Here is an 18,252-nt window from a genome sequence, read left to right on the forward strand (position 1 = left end):
CTACCTCTGGGCTCTGTGAAGTCACCGTGTGCCTATGACACCGGGGGGGGGGGGGCTTCCCTTTTCCAAGAAGCACAGCAATGGGAGGACAAGTAGGGCAGCACGGGCACCCCATCTACGGCTTCACCTGGAGACCGGGACCCTCCCTCTCAATGCCGCTCTCTGCTGCTGCGCCGCAGAATCCACGCCAACCTCAGGGCCTAGTAGTTTCCACAGAATTTAGGCAACGCCTTGAAAATCTTTCCAATGAATCTTGAAAACCATTTCCTGCTGGTGCCACCAGCAAGAGACAACGAGGCTGGGAACTGGCAAGGGCTGCCTGTGCTTTCTGGCTGTAGTCCCAGGCCAGGCCTAGAGAGAAAGCAGGCTGGACACGTTACGGCACATTCCTCAAACCCTGGAAGCCTGGATTCTGTCAGCTGTGGCATGGAACAGAGAGAGAGGACATTTCCCAAACACAGAGAGAAAGGTCTTTGTGTCACTCTTACCATCCATCTTCACAGTTATAAAGATGGGCTTGGAGTGGATCTCTGCCTCTCTCTGCCAGGAACCTGTTGGTGACTTCACCCATGGAGTCACGGAACAATAGTAGTTGCCAAAGTCCTGGTCCTCAGAGCCATGTACTTGCAGTAAGAATTCCAGCACACTCACGCGCTCCAGGCTGAGGTCACTCTTCCAGTCCCTTCGGGCGGTGGTCACAATCCCTTTCCGATCCAGGGAGGACAGGAGGACAGGAGCCTTGTCCAAGCCAAAGGAGTGTACAGCAAACCAGGACACATCAAAGGCCATGTCATCTGTGGATCACCAAGCCCAAACCCTGGGATCAGCGCAGTGAGCAGAACTCATGCAAGCAGCCATCACATATATAACGCTTATCACAGGCCTGCTCTGCTCCACACAGCCTCACAGCAGCCCTGTGATAAAGGTACCACTGTATTTGCCCTCTATACAGAGACCACCTTGTTCAAGGTCACACAGCCAGAGGGAGCAGCATGTGCAGCTCAACCCAGGGAATCCAGCCCCAGGGTCCAGCCTCTTACCCATCCTGCTGCTGCCACCCAGCCTAAGGAATCCCAAGGAATCCCAAGGAATCCCAGGAAGATGAGTCAAAGTGCTTCCCAGAGACAGTAAAGGATGTAAAGCTGGTATGCAGTGACATCACACTCTGTCTCTTAAAGAAAGCAGGGTCCTTTGGCACTTCAGGCAGAAGAATATAAGAGTGAAAAGACACTAAAGTCATAAAGAACAAAATGTACACAAAATGAATTGCACAAAACTTAGAGTTATAAACTGTTTAGATTTTATTGTTCACTGTGGTTTTTTTTTTTTCCTTCCTCTTTGTAGAAGTACTTAAGTTCAAAACAAGAGGAAAAAGATGTCAAGCTGAGAAAATTGAACACAGTTTAGCAGTCCCAGGGAGTAATGCTGCTGGATTGTAGAGTACTTTGCAAAATTAAGGCTCTAACAGCCTCCAATAAATTAATACAGGCATAAGAGAAAGAAGACGTTGGCACAGTGGTGGTTGTCAGAGAATGTGAAAACCAAGCACATGTCCTAAAACCCCTGACCTCTTCCTCTTGACTGAAATCAACTAATATCAGTTGGGTGAGTTCTGAGGTCATCCAGCAGCCAAGTAAGGACCATAAGCCACAAACATCATTCCATCTTAAATCCACTTGACAAGACGTTTATATAAATGTCAAATAAGGTAGTTCTTGCTGAACAAAATGTAACATTCATTCATTTAGTAAAAGTACACTAATAACTTCAAAAAGCATAGTATAAAGCAAATAAGTGATGTTCAGATGATTACACATTTAAAAGGACTGTAAATCAAACTAAAAGCCAGAATTTCTACAAAATCATCCAAATGATAATTCCTTTCTGATTCCCTCTGAAAACACAATATCTCCTTGTTTGTCCCCAAGGAGCCACTGTAGTACTGATGATAAGATTTTGTTCCCAGAGTGTGAAGTTGTCTCTATTCAACAAGACCAGTTCTGTAGGGGTCGAGTGGGTACCATGAGCTGCCTCCTACTCTCACAACGTCAGGGGCCCAGCAGGCAACCAAGTCAGACTCACAACTCAGTGGAAACTTTAACTCAATGCCGCTGTCACCTCCATGTGCTGGGTGGATACCAGCACAGCTGTGTTCCCGTTGCTTGTGCCCAGACTCTAGCTCCTGATTGCTCATTGCACTTTGCAGGGTGGGCTACCTGGGCTAGAATCTGGGCACCTGCACTCACTAGCCATGTGATCTGTACAGACGCTGCTGGTGCCCTGAGCTCCTGCTTCCATAGGTGTTAGATGCTGAGCACTTGTACCAGACAACAGCTGACCACTGCAGGATTATAAAAGTCCAGTCCCTTGGCTCCAGGTGGCAATACTCTGGTCACTCACAAGAGCACCCATGGGGGTAGACTTGTTCTGAATACACATCTCCACTGCCTTCTTCCCTATTTATTCTACCTGGATCCCCTCCCTTCTGGCAGTGTTCTCCCGAGAGCGCTCCCTCAGTGAATCACTGCGTGCCTGTCTCAGCTTTGCTTCTGGGAGGACCTGAGCTGAGACACCGTTTCAGAAGGGCTGTGCTCTGCTGCCCCCTCCCCACCTTGGCACAGGAGTGCCTTGGCTCTCAGCCCACTTATGCAACTGTCCTTTCCCAACAGGAATTCCCTTGCAGGCCATAGGATGCATGAAAAAATACTAAATTACAACTTGTGTTTAATTATTCAGAATCATCCACCTACATAGTCCAAGAGTGCAAAGTTCTGAAAAATTGTGACCTGAGAGATATCAGATACATATAGCTTTTGCAATTACACTGGAGGAAAAGATTTTTATATTAAATCTACAACTGGTGACCCCTTTCATTTACCAACAAAGAACATTTAAAGAATTTGTGTGTGTGTGTGTGTGTGTGTGTGTGTGTGTGTATGTATTATAAATGAGCTTTAAGGGTAAAAATGGCATCTCAGCAAAGTCGAGCCTACTCATTTAAGGCCTAGGCCCCTCCTCTCTTACCCCCATGAAAAGAGCTAACCAAATCCATTGGTTTCCTTTTCTCACAAATGTAATCTCACAGTACCCACAGATATCTTTTTCCTACCTCTAAAACTCATCCATATTCAGCTTTCCTAAGAGAGCCAGTGTTGACATCAATCAGTAAACTACAGCCTTCAGGTCAAATCCAGTCCACACCTGTTTTTAAATACAGTTCCACTGGAACACAGCCATGCCCATTTGTTTACATTCTCATCTACAGCCGCCTTCCTGCTATGGCGGCAGAGTTGAGGAGCTGCTGCAGAGACCATCTGGCCTACAGAGCCAAAAATACTTCTTACTGGGTCATTTACAGAAAATCCCGAACTAGTTGCCACCTGAACCTTCAACTGGAGATCCTGCAGGAGCCAGACATCCTCCTGGATGGTGGCGGCCACCCAAACCTCTGCTCCCAGATGCCAGAAGGGCCCGGTGCCCAGCCCAGGGTGCTCACTCTGGCTTCACTTCCTTTGCATTAGCATATCCCCTTCGTACAGAAAGAAACCTGATTCTTGTTCCCCCCAGAACCACATTTCCAGCTGTCTCCACACAGAAATGTGAGCACCCTGCATAATTTGGGCTTCTCAAAGCGGATATCTGCCCCAAACCAGGGCTCTGCTTGTGATGGGAGGGGGAATGACAACTGATGTCCAGGGTCAAGGTGGGTAGAGGAGATAAGGGCAGCCCTTAGTAAGATGCTTCTTCATGAAGTCTTTGGGAAAAGGCAGAGGTAGCTACCACCATGCTCAGCAACAGAGATACCCTGCATTTAAGGTTCTTTCAGGCCCTAAGGATCCAGAAGCAAGAGTGGGACCAAGAATAAAAGACATGAAATGAATGGGTCCCACAGCTGTTAAGCATCCTGTTGGCAATGCTAATAATTTCTGTGCAGAAAAAATATTATAAAAATTTCCTTAAAATTCTATAATAGCACTGCTTGGTCACTTGCTACTATTCTCTTATTCTTTTGTATTTCTTCATAGCATTAATGGCTGTCATTTTGCCTCTGTCCTTCACAAGGCTGCAAGTTCTAAGGAGACAGACTTTGAATATTTTGTCTATTCCTCTATTCTCAACACCTCCAGCATCACTTATGTATTGAAGGAGCTCAGTAATATGTGAATGAATAAATGAATGAAAAAAAAAAGAAGGAATAAACTCTGCAAGTATGTTTCTCAGCAGTCTAACCAAGCCTGGAGGGGACCCATTGACTGCTCTCACAACTCACGTTCAGATGTCTGAACATGTTTCCAAATCACCCAACAGACATAGGCATCCAATCAACCAAACCAGGACCAAGCAGGCAGTGGGGATAAATAGTCAATCTAATCCCCAGCTCTCCCCCCACATCTGTGTAACACAGTGGGGATTGATATGAAAAATAATTTTCAAAAGGCAACCTGGGAAAGGGGAAGGGGAAAGGTTGGTGGGAGGTACCTGGATCCAGGACTGCTCCTTCAACAGTGATGATGCAGAATAATTTGATCAGATCTCCCCGGATGACTGAAGGAGTGTCCGAATGCACCGAGGCATTAAATATGGGACCTGGAAGAAAGTAAGGTCAGCCCTATTATTTTCTTTCATACTTTTTCAAATTCCATTTTTGGTGGCATCTAAATGTGGTTCCCTTTCCTAGGAACTGGTCTGAAAACTCACACAAAAAAAAGTGTTCTAAGAGTGCCTTTCTTCTATACAAAGCAACGTGTGCATTAGGCACGTCCAAATGAATCCTGTCTTAAGATGAAGCCAAGAGACAACTCTTTCTAAAGAGCTACTTTTGCTTCCGGCTTTTCCCTTTACCTGTTTTCTGATAAAATCTCATTTGAAGGTCATCCCCACCTGGTACGGACTGGGTTATTTCTGGTTCATGGTGATTCACTCTCGGCCAGGGTGGCTTGGAGAGCAGAGGGACAGGGACTGAACCACAGATGCTTTTGGTCCTAATAGTATGAGAGACCTCACTGCACTGTGCTGGGTGCTGGGGACAGGGGCCCTGCTGTTAAAAAGCTGAAACCCAGTAAGGACTCAGACATTCCAACAATGACGTTTCTGTAAAGTACTGAAGTGGGGCTCCGGGCTGCCAGGGGAAATCGAGGCAGGCTGAATAGTCCTTCAAAAGACTATCCACGTCAAGAAGGCAGGGTGCACATGGGGACTCTTCTTTCTGCTCAAGTTTGCTGTGAACCCAATGCTGCTCTAAAAAATAAAGCCTAGTAAGAAACAAGCAAACAGAAAGCCCTGGACTCGGGCAGGATTTGTCTCCCATACCTCCCTGAGAACACTGTAGGCAGGATGATTACTTTTAACCTATCTATGAATCCCTCTTAGGTGACAGCATTTCACAATTTTAAGCCAAGCTGATCCCAAGAAGTCAATGTTAACCTTATCATCATAGCTCCTAAAACCCAGGAACAGGCAGACTTGAAAGAAGGTTCCAGAACATCAATGCTATGGGATTCCTCTGAGATTTCCTGGGAAATAGTGATAGATGGCCCTAGATGTGGATTCCAAAACTCGTTAAAAGATCACAGATGTTACTATTTTCTTGTTCAGGTTAGCAGAAAGGAAAGCATACCTGAAAGTATATTAAAACAACAACAACAACAACAACAACAACAACAACATCCAGAAGAAATGACCATGGGGAGAAAAGGAGTGTGTGTGTGAGAGAGGGAGAGAGAGAGTGTGTGAGTGTGCACGTGCAAAAGTTCATACCATCTAATGAGGCAATTAATTGCCATGTTATATTTTCATTTCAACTTGGTAACTACTAAGACAAATTCATTAGACTCCTTTCCTAACACTAAGTTATATAAATAGTTTGTGTTTTCCTGGGAGAAAGATAAAGGATGGTTATAAAATACGGAACACTAGCGGGGGTTTAGGCAGCCCTGGATGGGAACCACTGAGTTCCAATTAGCCAGAGAGCGGCCGGGACAGGGAACACGACGGCCCAGCAGAGGGGGAAAGAAATGCAAGCCAGAGGACAAGGACTCGGCCCTCTTCTGGACATAACTCTTCCGTTGCTCAGCTCCTCAGCCCCTGCAGTGAGGAGGGGCAGGACTGGGCTGACCGCACTGAGCGGTCATCTCTGTGGTGATGACTGGGGTGCTCTATGCCACAGGTGGCCATCTGCGAGTGCAGGGTAGTCGTGGCCATGGTGAACAATGGCTATTACATTGTTCTCTCAGATAAGAATTTCACAGTAACAAATGGGACTACAATCAGGGGCTTTCTTGAAAGTATTCGGGCCCCTTTTAAGAGAACACACAATAAAAAAAAATGCTAAGAAATACCCATAATGGATTCATGTTTCTATTTAATTTGAAATAGCAAAAAAAAAAAAAAAAAAAAAAAAAAGACTCATCGAGTTTGGACACATGTCACTTTTTCTTTATATTTCCAAAGAAAACCCCAAACGTCTTCTAGGTCACAAGTTACAGTTCTCATTTTCCCTACTGGACGTGGCTGTGGGAATCAAGAGCGGGTTTGTGCGGCGGCTCACAATGCAGACCAGGATGGGGAAGAAGGCCTTCATTGTGGTGAAGGAGGTACAGGAGTCGATTTCCTTCTAACGAAATCAACAGCTCACTGTTAGTATGGGTCATTATCCCAGGCTTAGAAATATTTTCATTATGGTCGATTTCTGTGGTCATGCTGTTTTTGTGAGGGGATTTGTCTGGTCAACTTCACAGATGACAGACTGGCACAGAGAATTTAAGTGAACAACCAGAGTCACTAGGGGTCCCTTGATTCCTGGTCTGCAGAGAGTACGGAAACCACTTAGCTTTTTAAAATGCAAACATTCATGCAGACCGTATTCTAACCCCCAGCCCCAGAAAAAGGCTTAATGGCAATGTTTTTGTGAAAGCAAAAAATTGCCCATCATCTGCATGTCCATCAAAGGGGTCATGGTTAAGCAAATCCTACTGTATATACTCATTAAAGTTAGTGTTTACCTAGAATTTATTGCAACGGGAAAAATGCTTATCTTCTAACATTAAAGGGGGAAAGAAAGCAGGTCATAAAATTATATACGCAGCCTGATCTCAAAGTCATAAAGAAAACACACAAGGGGAAAATTCTAGGAGGATAAACAACACAAATTAGTTTCTGGTAGCAGGATAGGATTCCTTCTTTCTGTTCTTTTACTCTATTTTCAAATTTTCCATGTTAAAGAGAAAAAAAAATCACTAATATTCTTTTCAAAGGCCAATGCCTAAAGCATCACATTTAAATCTTATTTCCCCCTTGACACTTGAGTCAGCAAAAGTCATGACTTAGTAGGCCCCTTGAGAAACAGGTCTCAATCATAAAGAGGCCAGGGCCCTGCCAGTGGGCCAGGAAGATGGACACTGGAAGGACTCTTTGTTGTGGGTCTTAGGGAGTACTGCAGATTTTTAGGAAGCAAAGGCTCCGGTTTCAAATCAATGTTTGCTGGGGGCTACTTAGGGCTACATTGTTGTGCTGGGTACTGAATTTGATGGTAGCTTCTTCTAATTAAAATGTGAACTGGCTATGACAACTCCACAGATTAAAAATAGAAACCTCAGGCAGTCTATTCAACCTGGAAGCACAGTGAATTTATCTGTTATATTTAGTTTTTAAAAACTGAGAAATAGATTCAATATCCATTCCTCACCCAGAAATACATACAGAAGATGTTATGTCTTCCCTCTTCTACAGAACAGTTTACAAGAAAGATCAAATAACAAATGTCAAACATGATGGAATTGACTCCTGCAGATAACAAAACATACACAAACAAAGGACAAACACAACACGACCATCTCAACAGACACAGAAAAAGCATCTGACAATACCCAATACCCTTTTCATGATGAAAACACTCAAAAAATTGAAATGGAAGAAAACTTTCTCAACCTGATAATGGGCATCTATGAAAAACCAGATTTAACTGGTGGCTTGGGAGACTGAGGCAGAAAGGATCATGAGTTCAAAGCCAGCCTCAGCAACGGTGAGGCACTAAGCAACTCAGGGAGACCCTGTCTCTAAATAAAATACAAAATAGGGTTGGGAATGTGGCTCAGTGGTCAAGTGCCCCTAAATTCAATCCCAAGTACCCTCCCCTGCCAAAAAGCACCCCCACAACCCAGATATTAACATGACGCCTAATGGTGAAACACTGAATGCTTTTCCCCTAGGATTAGGAGCAAGATGAGGATGTCCATTGGGCTACTTCCATTCAACATGGTACTGAAGGCTCTAGCCAAGGAAATCAAGCAAAAAAGAAATAGAAGGTATTCACCTCAGAAAGGAAAATGTAAAATCATCTCTATTCTCAAATAACATGACCTCCTATTTCAAAAATTGTAAAGAAAAAATTAATTGTAAGGAATAAAAAACTATTGGAACTAATTAACAAGTTGAGCAAGGTTGCAGGATACTTGATCAATGCACAAAAATCAGTTGTATGTCTTATAATTGCAATGTCCAAACTGAAAAGTAAATTAAGAAAGTGGTTCTATTTCCAACAGCTTAAAAAACAAATTACAAAATTAGGATGATTTTAACAAAAGAAGTTCAAGATTTGTTCACTGAAAACAAAATACCAGCAAAAGAAATTAAAGACGACCTAACTAAATGGAAAGACATTTCATATTAATGAATTGGAAGGCAATATTATTAAATGGCAATGCTCTCCTAATTGTTCTACACAATCCATATTTTTATAGAAATTAATAGATTGATCCTAAAAGTCACAGGGAAATGCAAAGGATTCCGAGTAGCCAAAACAATTTTGAAAAAGAACAGCTGGAACACTCACATTTCTTGATTGCAAAACTAACTATGAAGCTACAATAATCCAATAAGATGAAACTGGTTTAAGGACAGAAATACAAGATCACTGGAACAGAAGTAAAAGTCTAGAAATATACACTTATGTTTTTGATTAAATGACTTTTGACAAAGGAAAAAACATAGATTCTCCAATAAATGATGGTAGGACGAGTGGATATCTCCATGCAAAAGAATAAGATGAACCCATTCCTCACACCACATACAAAAATTAACTCACAACAGATTACAGTTGTAAATGTGAGAGCTAAAACTAAAAAATTCCTAGAAGGAAACATGCACACATCTTCATGATCTTCAATTAGGCAACGGTTTCTTAGATCTGACACCAAAAAGCACAAGCAGCAACAACAAAAATACAGATACACTGGACTTCATCAATATTGAAAACTTCAGTGTTTCAAGGGACACCAATAAGAAAGTAATGACAACCCATAGAACGGGAGGCATTATTTTCAAATAATAATGTTGACAGCAGCATTATTCATAGTAGCTAAGAAGTCAAAACAATCTAAATGATTTGACTCAGAGGAAATATCCACAAGAAGCCAATCTATAGAGATAGAAAGTAGATCAGGGTTTCCAAGTGAAAGGGAATGTGGGGGTTGGGCCAGACTACTAATGGGAATGGGGTTTCCTTTGGAGTGATGAAAACTTTCTGAAATTAGAGAGGTTATACAACACTAAATATATTTAAAAACTATTGGACTGTATACTTTAAGTGGGTGACTTTTACAGTATGTGAATTTCATCTTATAAAGTGGGTACTGTAAACAAACAAGCAAATACAAATAAGAGAGGCTTGTGTCTTAGCTATTCCTTATAAATCTCAGAGTTCAAATCAATATTTATGTTTTATTAATTTAAAAGTTAAGAGATGCTAGAAGATTATTTCACTAACACCATAAAAGTTTAAAATAATACAATATAGAAAACATGCTTTATGGGAGTGTAGCTTACTTGTAAAGTAAATGCAAATAATTTAATTCAACAAACATCTCGGATTTGTTATGGTGATTCCCTTAAATGCCTAAATTTTTATAGATGAACATGAATTTACACAGACAGAAATTTCTAACTGGAACCCAGAGCAGAGTTAATGAAAACGTTCAGTCTAAAACTCACAAATGATAATCCTTCACATTGATACTCTAAATAAAACTGGGATTTACAACTTTTAAATCACCTTCCTGTTGAAACACACACACAGATCTGTCAGAGGATCTTCATGAATTACTTAGATGGGAAAGAAAGATCTCTCTTTTAGAATGGGCACCTATATCTATGCTATCAACAAAAGAGGATCCTTCTACCTTACTGCATAACAATATTCCAGTTACCAAAGACAAAATGACTTCAGAATAGATGTGAAAATGTTCTTGTCTGAATTAACTTTCCCGCAGATAAATACAATTAACAACTGTTCTTAACAAAATGAGTTGGGCAGATACATTCGTCCAGACCACAGCAGCTCTGATGATTTGACTAATTGTAGGAAATCTTTCCTCCAATCCAAAAGCAAGGTGAGGAATAAGATGCAGAATCACATGGAAACACTGCTCTGACTAGTTGGACTGAGAAAAGAAGTCACAACCTTCATTCCAAGAGGGCCCTAAGCACAAAATGCCATGCAACTGGTGAAGGCTGAGGTCCCAGATCTGGATCTTCCACTTTCAGCATGTCACTTAACATCCCTACAGGCTCAGTCCCCTCCTCTTTTTTTATACCCCATCATGTTTCCTAAAGAATGTCAAGTAGCTAGTTTTTTTTTATTATTATTATTTGTTTGTTTTGATTTTGTTTTTTAATGAGAACAGAAATAAAAACACACATTTGCAAAAAAAATGTGAATATTTATAGCAGCATTGCTTATAATAATCAGGAACTGGAAACAGCCAAATGTCATCCATCAGGTGATGAAAGGATAAACAAAGGTGACATGTCCATACAATGCAATATTCAGTCAGAAAAATGAAGTAAGTACTGAACTGGGCACAGTGGTGCACACCTGTAATCCCAGTGGCTTGGGAGACTGAGACAGGAGGATTGTAAGTTTGAGGCTAGCCACAGCATCTTAGTAAGGCCCTAAGCAACTTAGCAAGACCCTGTCTCAAAGTAAAAAAAAGATAAAAGGGCTGGGGATATAGCTCTTTGGAAAAGTGCCCCAGTATATATATATAAAAAAAGAAGTACTGATACATGCAATAATATGTATGATCCTAGAAAAATGCTCAGAGACATGAAGGTCACATAATATATTTCCCTGTGTGAGATGTCCAGAATAGGCAAATCTATAGAGACAGAAAGTAGATTAGTGGTTACTAGAGGATGTGACATGGGAAAAGAGAGGCAGAATTGGAGGATATTGGTTAAGGGTCAGGGTTTCTTCTGAATGTCATGAAAACAATTAAAAATTGATTGTGGTGATGACTATACAATCCTGTGTACACATGAAAGGCCAACGAGTTATGCACTTTAAATTGGTAAATTGTACAGTATACGAATTCTATTTCAATAAAGCTGTTTTTTTTTTTTTTTTTTTTTAAAAAAGGACATTTGATCAAAATCCTCTTCTAGCTCAGTCTTTGATTCCACAGAATTCCCTGCTCACCTGAGGTTTGGAAGTCTATCTCAATAGGATTGGAGAGACTGGTTGCTGCTTCTCGCCATAGGCTGCCCCCAACAGGAGACCAGGCTGTCACCATGCAGCGGTACAGCCCTGCATCTGAGACCTGAGTTTGGTACATTCGATATCGAAATTCATCCTCTTGCACTTTCTCTAACACAACTCCATCCACCCGCGATGCATCTGTCCAATTCTCCAGCTTCACTACAGAATCCTGGTCCAGGGAGATGATGTACTTGGTTTCATTGGGACTGGAGAGGTCCCCAACAGGCTTCTCGGCTGTGATGAGTACAGAGTAGCGTGGAGACTTAATATTCTTGGCCGACACCTTGCAAGTCATCTCAAATGTATTCCCGGCAGCAAAGAAGGGCTTTGGCTGCCTTGCCTTCACCACGAGCACGGAATCTGGAATGAAGCACCAGAAGGTGATTCCCAACAGGACCAGTTAAAATGGATATGCATCTAAAAGCAAAACATCAAGGAAATGGGAATTTATTTGCATATTGCCACACAAAGGCACTTATGAAAATTGGAAAACTCAGAAAGAAAATCACTTGTAACTGTGACCAGGCTGAAAACCAGCACAGTGGAAGCAGCAGTTTGAAATGATTGAATGGGTGGAACTGTACAGGTAATGGATGGTGAGAATTTGGTTTGGAGAAACTTCAAGTCCTTAAGATGTTCACCAAGAGAGAAAAGCCAGGGAGCTAAAGTGACCCTAAGATGCACAATGGAATTCACTCTTAGTAAGCTGGGGAGGACTAGAAATCCTGGCCAGACTCCCGGCTCCACCGTTCCACTTCTCCTCCCCTGAGCATCTGCTGAGCGCAGAGAAGTGCCCCCTAGCTGAGCTAGCCTGCGTGGAGGAGGACAGCAGGGAAAAATGGCTTCTCTCTGTTTATCCCTATAATGCTAACACTACAGACCAGATAGATTACTAAATGACAGGAGCATAAGCACTTGTAGATCTAATCACTTCCACCTGGTTTACACTTTAATTTCAGAGGTGCTATTTTAACAGTCTGAGCCAGTGTCTATGGCTACACTAATGTTAGGTTTAAGTGTGTTCTCTCCGCTTCTGTGTCAAAACAATAATCCCTACGCATATACACATTAGAATTCATCTATTATAATGGCACAGCATCTGGCACTTGGAAGGAACTTAAATATTTGCTGAATGGGTGAATAAATGAATTAGACCCATTCTTTTTATCCTTTAACACAATTATTAATCCTATAATCTGTCTGGTTCTTAGAGTTTTAGGTTGGGTTCTTTGGAATACTTATTCCTCAAAACCTATTAGCAGAATATGAATGTTACATTGTCTTTCCAGAATCACTGATTTCTGAGATCCTGTTGAGTCACCCACACTCTTTCTTAATACCTTGATTTTTATTTATTTGTTCTTATGTGGTGCTGAGGATGGAACCCAGTGCTTCACACACGCTAGGCAAGTGCTTTACCACTGAGCTACAACGCCAGCCCACACTCTTTCTTGATTGTCCTGTTTGTTTGATCATTCAGTCTCCCACATTCCAGGCACTGGGCAGACAGCAGTGCATAAACATACAGAAATCCTTCCCTCTACACTGGAGGAAGGAGACAAACAAAATGAATAAGTAAAATACATGGTACAGTTAGAGGGTGACGATTTGAGGAGAAAAACAGACAAGGAAGAGAAGAGGGTATTTTTCTTTGCACGTGGGTTGTGTGTGTCAGCCAGCACATGCAGAGAAAAGGTAACATTTGAAATAAGGACCTGAAGGAGGTAAGGGACTGAGCCTCTTACCCACCTGAGGAAAAGCTTTCTATGCAGAGGAAGAGCACGTGGGAAGCTATAAGGCGGGAGCCTGGCTGGCGCTGTGGGGAGCTGCAGGAGGGCAGGGGGCTGGCGTGCTGTGGGCACGGGGGAGTTACATGAGGCCAATGGCAACAGCACACGGCACCAAAGGCCAGTGAAAGGATTCTGGGTTTTGCCCTGCGATCGGGAGCCTGTGATGGTGTAGAGCCCAAGAGCTTCATGGTCTGACTTGCATCTTAAGGGCGTGGGTAAGGGCCGAGTGACGAGACCAGTTAGGGAGCTGGTGACAGAACTCAGCAAGAGAGGACGACTCCTGGGTACAAGTGAAGCTGGAGAAGTGGTTAGATCCTAAGAGGATGCTGAGAATGAAGAGTCGGAGTTTGGGGGTGCAGTCAGCAGTAGAGTACTTGCCCAGCATGCACAAAGCCCTTGGTTCAATACCCAGAACCACCGCCCCCCCCCCAAAAAAAATGAGGAGTGAAGGATGAAGGTTTTGGATGAAACAATTAGAACAATGGTGCTAGCTAGCTCCAACAGGCTGGGGAAGGCTGAGAGAAAAGGGTCAGCAGAGACTGGATCTCTGCTTTGAACAGAGGTTTGAGATACCCATTAGATAACTAGAGGTGTACAGAAGGCAACTTAATATTGAATCTGGAGGGGCTAGGGTTGTGGCTCAGTGGTAGAGCACTTGCCTAGGACGTGTGAGGCACTGGGTTCGATCCTCAGCACCACATAAAAATAAAGAAATAAAATAAAGGCATTCTGTCCATTTACAACTATAAAAAAAAAAAAGATTTAAAAAAAATATTGATTCTGGAGTTCTGGAAAGAGCTCCGGAGTAGGAATGTAAAACTGGAAGTCACTGGTGTCTAAGTATTAGAATTCATGAGATGAAAAGAGTCTATCAAGAGGGCACATTAAATAAAAGTCTGAGGACAGTGTCCTGAAGTTGCATAATGTTTGGGGATTAGAAAAAGGGACAGATGCCAGCAAAGAAGGCTGAGGAAGCATTCAGGGAGGCTGGAGGTGCAATCACCTGTGTTAAATCCTGCCAACTTCAGCAACATAACTGACAGGTAGATTTTGCAATATGTGGATCCCTAGTAATCTTGTAAGTGCAATAGAAGGAAAAGCCTGATTAGAATAGACACCAAAGAGAATGGGAGGAGTGAAATTGGAAACATCCCAAATAGAAAAATTCAATGCTGTGTGCGGCTATAGAAGGAAAGAGAGTAATAGGCAGGCAAGGGTTGTAGGGAGCAGAAAGATGGAGGAAGAAGAGGAATCGGGATTAGTTTAGCTCCCCCACCACCTTGAAGGAGATCTGACAGCATGTTTTCAGGCCAATAGAGAGGTCCAGAGAAGAGAGAGATATTAAAGTCATGAGAGAGTGTAAGGCTGAATATCATAGGCTCAGGTGCTAGGGTAGAGCATGGGGGATTCTTGATTTAAATTTTTTTTTTTTTTTTTTAAGAGAAAGAGGAAACAAAACCAGTAGCTGATAGAGAGGTGGAGAAGGAAGTGAGCAGAGAGAAAAGGTGGAATGCAATAATCATTTAGGAGAGTGGGGAAGTAGGCAGGCCAGTCAGCATTGTTTGAATGTTTTTCTCGACCCACACTAAACTCTACAGTCATAGGTCGGCAAGCAGCAGAGAGTTGGCCTTGAACTGGGCTGTGATATAGTTAGAGCACAAGGCAGCCCTAGAGAGGGGAAACCCCTAGAAGGTTCAGGATGTATGCAAGGGAGTGATGTGACTGAGACTTTAGGCCAGGTAACAACAGGTGATCACATAACCTATCCCCACCTACCACCCCAGACGCATCTAAGATGAAAGAGTGTGCTAAAGTGACTTTGGGCTACCCCAAGCCAACGGTCATCCTAGCTGGCTAAGAGGGAAGAGTAGACACAGTAAGAGTGAAGGAAAAGAGAAGGAAGAGGAGCAGATCATTGGTCCCAGTAGGTCGAAGGGCTGTTTTCTGAGTGCCGGCAGAAGCAATCTAGAAACACAGAAGACACGTTAGGAGAACAGGATGCTTGAGACTGAGACTATGAGGGGTTTCAGTTATCAGAAGTGAGCCAGTCCAAGGAGCATACAGGGGGGGAAGGACTGCAATAGGATAGGAGATACGATGCCTAGGGAGAGGACGGGGGGCTAAGGGTGAGAGGATTACCCACATTAGGCTTCTCAACCTGGCCACACATGAGAAGCCAAATCCCAGCGTCCAGATTGCATTTATTTCCCACCAGCTGAAACATGCTCAGCATTTTCTTTAAAGCTACAAGGGTGATTTGTAGTGAAGTTCTCCAGATAGGAGCATCAACAGAGCAGCTATGCAACGGCAGTTAGCATTTCCAACAAAGGAGCAGAAGACCCAGGAGTCAAGGAGCAACAGCCGGGAGAGACACAGCTAGACGCTCTAAGGGCCGAGAGAAGATGGTCTGGAAGCTGCAGGGAGGAGCAGGGAGGTGCCCGCCCCACCTCTAGGCCCAGTGATCTGAGCAGTGTGGGAAGAAATGCCACCGTAGGAGAGCTCCCAGAGGCAACAGGGTCCTCAGAGAGTGAGCTGGTAATGGTAAGTGGGAGAAGGCGGAAGGGGAAAGGAACACTCAGACTTGAGGATCAGGAAGCAGGAGATTTTGTTAAAGACAGCGAGTTGCAGAGGGCCCTCTATGGGGCAGCAGTGAGCCCAAAGAGGGTGTAGGGGTCATGTGGTGATTATGGATCCCCAGTGGACAGGCACAGACTCCTCGTGTAACCCGCAGGCTGAGTGCATCTGAAAATGCACTCCTTAAACAGAAACGAAACAAAAATGAACGATAAACCAAAGGACACTCTACCTTCTGATACCCAAAATATGTTGACAGGTTTGGAGAAGATGTCCTTGCTCTTCACCCAGCTGTTGTTCCGCTGTTTAGTCCAGGCAGACACAACACAGTAATAATTGCCTCTGTCTTCCTCTGTAGTCCTTTGGATCCGGAAATTGAATGTGTCCGTGTGCTCCTTAGAAAAAATAAACTCTCCGTCCTGGGCCCGTTGCTTGCTTCTCTCTCCATATCGTAGCGTCCAGTCCCCGTCCATGATCGCCAGCAGCTCGCTGGTCACCACGTCATCACTGCGCCGATTCATTCTATAGTACCACGACACTGTGAAACGGATGTTGGCCTCTGCATTCTTCAAGTCCACTACCCGGCATTCCAGTTCCGTGGGCTCATCTGAAAACCCAGGGACCTTTGAGGCGTTCAGATATACCTGATAGTCTGGTTCTGAACAGGAGAGAGGCCACGGGGGGAAAAGAATAAAAATTAGGGCCACATACCAAGAATTAGCATTAAGGAACGAGACAAGTACTCAGAATAAGAAAATTAAATTGTGTCCCCTACTGGCTATCGGTCTGTGATTGGATGAGAAGGTGCCTGTAAGGGAGCAGTACTGGGAAACTCTGTCCCAGACAAGTTCCGGAACTCTAGGCCCACCATGGCTCAGCCCCTGCCATCCTCGGCCATGCCCTGAATTCCAGGCTCTCAGGGTGCCATTCCCCTGCATGGTCCTGACTTCTCTTTGCTGTTCCCAACATTTCTGCTGTCTCTAGACAACAGACAGTAGACACCCCCACCCTCAAACTCCCCACGGGATGTTCTTTCTGCCGTCACATGAAACTCACCCTACAACTCTGCCAACCCTGCAACCTTCTGACTGTGACCCGGCTCCCCTGTGACCAACCGCTTCCCTGCTCAGATTCCAACAGAGGGTGGAAGGAAAGCCAGTGCTGCCAGCATGTCCCCTGACTCTGCCACGGTCCTGCTGGTTTTCACTTATAGAAAAAGAACCCCTCCTTCCTCGGATGTTTGCTGCCTTGATGTATCTATTTGGCACCTCCACACTTCTGTCCTCGTTGACCCCAAGCCTCCTCCACACCTGGTTCTGGAACCCCTTTGTAGCCTCCTTTTCTCCCCAGCCTCCTCCTGTGGAGTCCCTGATCACCAAGGTTCTCCCACCACCGTGGTGCCCTGTTTCAGATGCCTGCACACTTCCACTCACTCTTCACTGTCACCCAGGTCCCAAGTCCTCAGGGCTGACAATTTCTCTGGGACCCCATGCTGTATACTTGCATATCAGTTATCCATACCAGGATTCCTCTTGGCTTGAGAGTCTCATTCTCAAGCTCCAAATACACCCTTGTGTACAATAGGCACTCAATATATGTTTGCTGCTTTAATGCGAAGGTTTATTTAAAAAAAAAAGAATCATTTTTATTCGGTAGCACTCTGCCCTCTGGGAGAAAGACAATTCTGCCTGAGCAGAACTTCCCCTTTGCCCACCCTGCCTTTGCCCGCCTTCATCAGTTGGGTTTTATTTAACATTGCTTTTATTTATGACTCATACAGATTATAAACTGCTGAGGTCAAGGAACTGTTCTTCTGTGATTTACACTTCTAATGAAATTTATAACATCATGACTTCTCCAAGAGTGATTCACTGGGCCAGGAAATGGAAAGAACTCAAAATCCTAATTCCCTCAAATGTCATCTTTGCAAGCATTTAATTGTGAGTGAGGATGGACGCGGCTGTAGAAAGTCAGGCCAACAGGGCCCCTGGCTTCTGCCTGGCATGGGAATACATCCTCCTGCGAGGCGGTGGCTGTGGAGAAATACCCTGAGCTATATGCCTCCTCACTGCACAGGCGAGGGTGCTGTCTGGGGCCACCTCGCTGGGGTGTGTCCCGGCTCGCAGGCAGGGGACACACAGCAGGCCTCCCTAGCAACAACTGACTGCGTATGTGCACAGTCACATGCAAGGACAGGAATGCTCGAACCCCCCCTCCCCACCCACTTCAAGGTCTCAGACGTCTGTCTGCTCATGTTAAATTCTGGATGCAGACCCAAATGCAGACCAGGTCAATCCAGTTCATCTATGGTGAAAAGGGCAGATTCAAACTGGCTGTGCAGGCAGCAAGATCACA

General features: G+C 43.9%; 1 protein-coding gene across 1 annotated transcript in view; it reads right to left on the reverse strand.

Moving 5' to 3' along the window:
- The window catches only part of Ptgfrn (prostaglandin F2 receptor inhibitor), a 72,745-nt gene that overhangs the window by 4,485 nt on the left and 50,008 nt on the right, over nucleotides 1-18,252 (reverse strand). The window contains exons 5-8 of the mRNA XM_076862832.1: nucleotides 16,130-16,555; nucleotides 11,474-11,893; nucleotides 4,480-4,587; nucleotides 489-794 (exon numbers count right to left, since the gene is read on the reverse strand). Coding sequence (XP_076718947.1) covers nucleotides 489-794; nucleotides 4,480-4,587; nucleotides 11,474-11,893; nucleotides 16,130-16,555 — 1,260 coding nt within the window. The remainder of the gene's footprint in view (nucleotides 1-488; nucleotides 795-4,479; nucleotides 4,588-11,473; nucleotides 11,894-16,129; nucleotides 16,556-18,252) is intronic.

Source organism: Callospermophilus lateralis, chromosome 7 (genome assembly GCF_048772815.1).
Source record: "Callospermophilus lateralis isolate mCalLat2 chromosome 7, mCalLat2.hap1, whole genome shotgun sequence".
NCBI classification, from domain to species: Eukaryota; Metazoa; Chordata; class Mammalia; order Rodentia; family Sciuridae; genus Callospermophilus; species Callospermophilus lateralis.